Raw genomic sequence first — 2,949 nt, 5'->3', positions numbered from 1 at the left:
ACAATGTTTATTTAAAGTTTTGCACTACACACCTCAATGTTTACAATAACTAACTACCTCAATAATTACAATAAAGTTTTGCACTAATTTTTTGATGCTGCAATAAAAGTTCACGGTTTCACTTTCAACCTTGCTGGTCCTGTTGTCTGCTTTCCTGGAGAGGGGCAGGGGAGGCATTTTGCCACTTTCATCAATGTCTAAAAGCATCAGCCACCAGCTGCTCTCTCGCCGCCCTGCCCACTGCAGCTGTGGTTTCCTCAGGGGGACCACCAACCATGGCCACAGCAACATCCGGGTTGGCATCCACCATCTCATCCATTTCCAGCGGCATCTCGTCTGCCTAGTTAACGGTTAGTCCATCCCGCAGGGCAAAGTTGTGCAATGTGCAGCAGACCACCACAATCCTCGACACCTTGTCAGGTGAGTCCAAGCAACAAAAGTGTGATTTTAGCAACCCTATTGTCCTCTCCGCTACTTGGCATGTGCACATGTGTGCACGGTTGTACCTCTCCTGTGCTGCACTATTGGTCCTGCGGTAGGGTGACATCAGCCACGGCTTCAGCGGATAGCCCTTGTCACCCAAGATCCATCCAGAATCCTTGCCACGCTCCAGTGAAGATTTCATGCAAGTCTGAGTATCGAAGGACGAAGGCATCATAGAATCATAGAATCATAGAAGTTACAACATGGAAACAGGCCGTTCGGCCCAACATGTCCATGTCTCCCAGTTTATACCACTAAGCTAGTCCCAATTTCCTGCACTTGGCCCATATCCCTCTATACCCATCTTAATAGAACATTTACACTCATGATCCGCAGGCCAGCATCGCAAAGGAGCATCACATTTAAAGAATGAAACCCTTTCCTGTTGGTGCATGTGAAAGGTGCATCATTGGGCACCTTCAATGCCACATGGATTCTGTCGACAGCCCCCTGCACTTTGGGGAAGCCAGCGATCCTGTGGAATGCGATGGACGTGTCCCTTTGCCGTGCAGAAGACAGGTCAAGGTTGATGAACTCAGAAGCCCTACGGAATATGGCACCTGTGACCTGATGAATGCAGACTCTGGCAGCATTCTGGGTGATGTTGCCGGTGCCTGCCTGAAATGACCCACATTTACAGAATTTGAGGGCTGTGGTTATCTTCATGGCCACTGACAAGGCCCTGTAGGAAGTAGAACGTGGCCAAAGGTCCTCTTGTAACATCTCACAGAGGCGGCCGATTGCCTCCTTACTAAAACAAAGTCTCCTCACACATAGCTCTTCCGAAAACATCTCGAAGGTCAGCCTCTCCCTGTACACACACTCGGGTGGGTAATAGTGCTTCCTGATGAGCCTGCAAGCATGGCACCTGACTGTTCTTTGTTGTTCCCTTCGTCTCAAGTACATTCTGCGCAGTAAATTAAAGAGTTGTGGAAACACTTTGTTTTAACTACTCTTCTTTCTCCATACAGGCCTCTTTAAATACTTCCAGGACTCTTAAATCTGAAAAGAAATTGAAAATTCTGACACACGGCTCTCCCTGACCTTCTAAACAAATCCCTAACAGCAAAAAAGCTCCTTCAGGCTGTATCCTGGCTTCATTAATAATGCAAGAAATTTAAATGGTATCAGGACAGGCTCCTATCGCATTTCAGAGCAGCCCTAACTTTTAAAGTGTAATTTAGTTCATACCTGTTTCCAGCAGCATATTGGCGCTGGTTCAGTGATTTGAATGATTACAGTGGTGGCTGTCCCTTTAATTCGAAGTTGTCATATCACCGCTGAACCACTAGGAGCAAGTTCTGGATTTCCGCGTTTCACTGTGATGTGTGAACGCCGGATCTTGCTCCTCCATTTCACCACTAACAGCGGAGCGATTTCTACCTCATTAAAGTGGATTTAAATATTTCAATTAATTTTCTGCATATTTTGTGCTGGTATAGAACTCTGGTGGAAAGATTGCACACCACACAAAACAGCCTGGCAATGTGGATCTCCACTCAATTTCCTGCCTCCTTCATGCCCGTTCCTGGCCAAGTGAAATGGAAGATATCCCTTTATACCTCCTAGCTTAGTGTCACCTGCAAACTTGGATATACTCCCCTATATTTCCAAATTTATATATAAAGTGAAAAGCAAGAACCCTAGCACTGATCCTTCAGGATGTTGCTTGTCACTGCCTGGCCAACCCAAGAATGTCCCCTCTATCCCACATACCTCCCACTCAACATCTTGTCCATGTGATAAGGTTGCTTCCAATTCGATGCACTTTGATTTTAGCTAGTAACCCTTGTACAGGACACTATCAAGTACCTTTTGAAAATCCATGTAAATTACTCTAATTAAACCCCTTCTACCTATTACCTCAGTGACTCTATCAAGTTCGGTAGATCTTTCACAGAACATCGCTGACTCTCCCAAATCAACTTGTACCTTTCCAAGTGCTCGCTCACTCTGTTCTTGACAATGCATTCTAATTTCTTCACTACTGATAATTGAATTTACTGGCCTCTATTTACTTGATTTGTCCCTTCTATCCTATTTGAATAATGGTGTGATGTTTGCTACCTTCCAATCCTTTAGTACTATCTGAAAATCCAGTGAGCTTTGGAATATTAGAACTCGTGCAGCCCCAGCTTCCTTGCCAATTTATTTTAATACATTCAGGTGGAAATACAAAGCTGAAGAAAGACTTTAAAATTGCATTTTTCTTTTGTTAAAACAATGCAGGTTATGGGACATGATAGTAGTGTTTAAAATTATGGAAGGATGGTCAGGGTAGCTAGAAGCAGACTGTTTCTAGTAGACACAAGATTAAATTTAGAAAGGATAGAATAGAGGGCAGAAGAAACTTTTTTACGTGGATAGTTGTGAGACTGTGCAATTCACTTCCATGGATAGTGGTTGAGACAGAAACTATGTCAACATTCAAGATTCGATTGGATAGATGGATGATGGAAAAGGCAT

General features: G+C 44.1%; 1 protein-coding gene across 1 annotated transcript; it reads right to left on the bottom strand.

Moving 5' to 3' along the window:
• Nucleotides 1-340: 340 nt before the first annotated feature.
• LOC137340390 (putative nuclease HARBI1) lies at nucleotides 341-1,389 on the bottom strand. Its single transcript, XM_068002809.1, has 2 exons — nucleotides 805-1,389; nucleotides 341-631 (listed from the first exon to the last, which is right to left on the bottom strand). The coding sequence occupies exons 1-2, from the start codon at nucleotides 1,387-1,389 to the stop codon at nucleotides 341-343; spliced, it is 876 nt and encodes a 291-aa protein (XP_067858910.1).
• Nucleotides 1,390-2,949: the final 1,560 nt, after the last annotated feature.

The sequence above is a fragment of the Heptranchias perlo genome, chromosome 21 (assembly GCF_035084215.1).
Source record: "Heptranchias perlo isolate sHepPer1 chromosome 21, sHepPer1.hap1, whole genome shotgun sequence".
NCBI classification, from domain to species: domain Eukaryota; kingdom Metazoa; phylum Chordata; class Chondrichthyes; order Hexanchiformes; family Hexanchidae; genus Heptranchias; species Heptranchias perlo.
Note: the sequence above shows the minus strand (reverse complement) of the source record. Positions and strands in the feature narration are given on the sequence as shown.

Excerpts from the sequence above, each read along its gene's own strand:
- LOC137340390 (XM_068002809.1), bottom strand. The coding sequence starts at position 1,389 with ATGTACTTGAGACGAAGGGAACAACAAAGAACAGTCAGGTGCCATGCT. Across the intron at positions 632-804 it reads CTGGCCTGCGGATCATGAGT|ACTTGCATGAAATCTTCACT; the intron begins GTAAATGTTCTA and ends TTCGATACTCAG.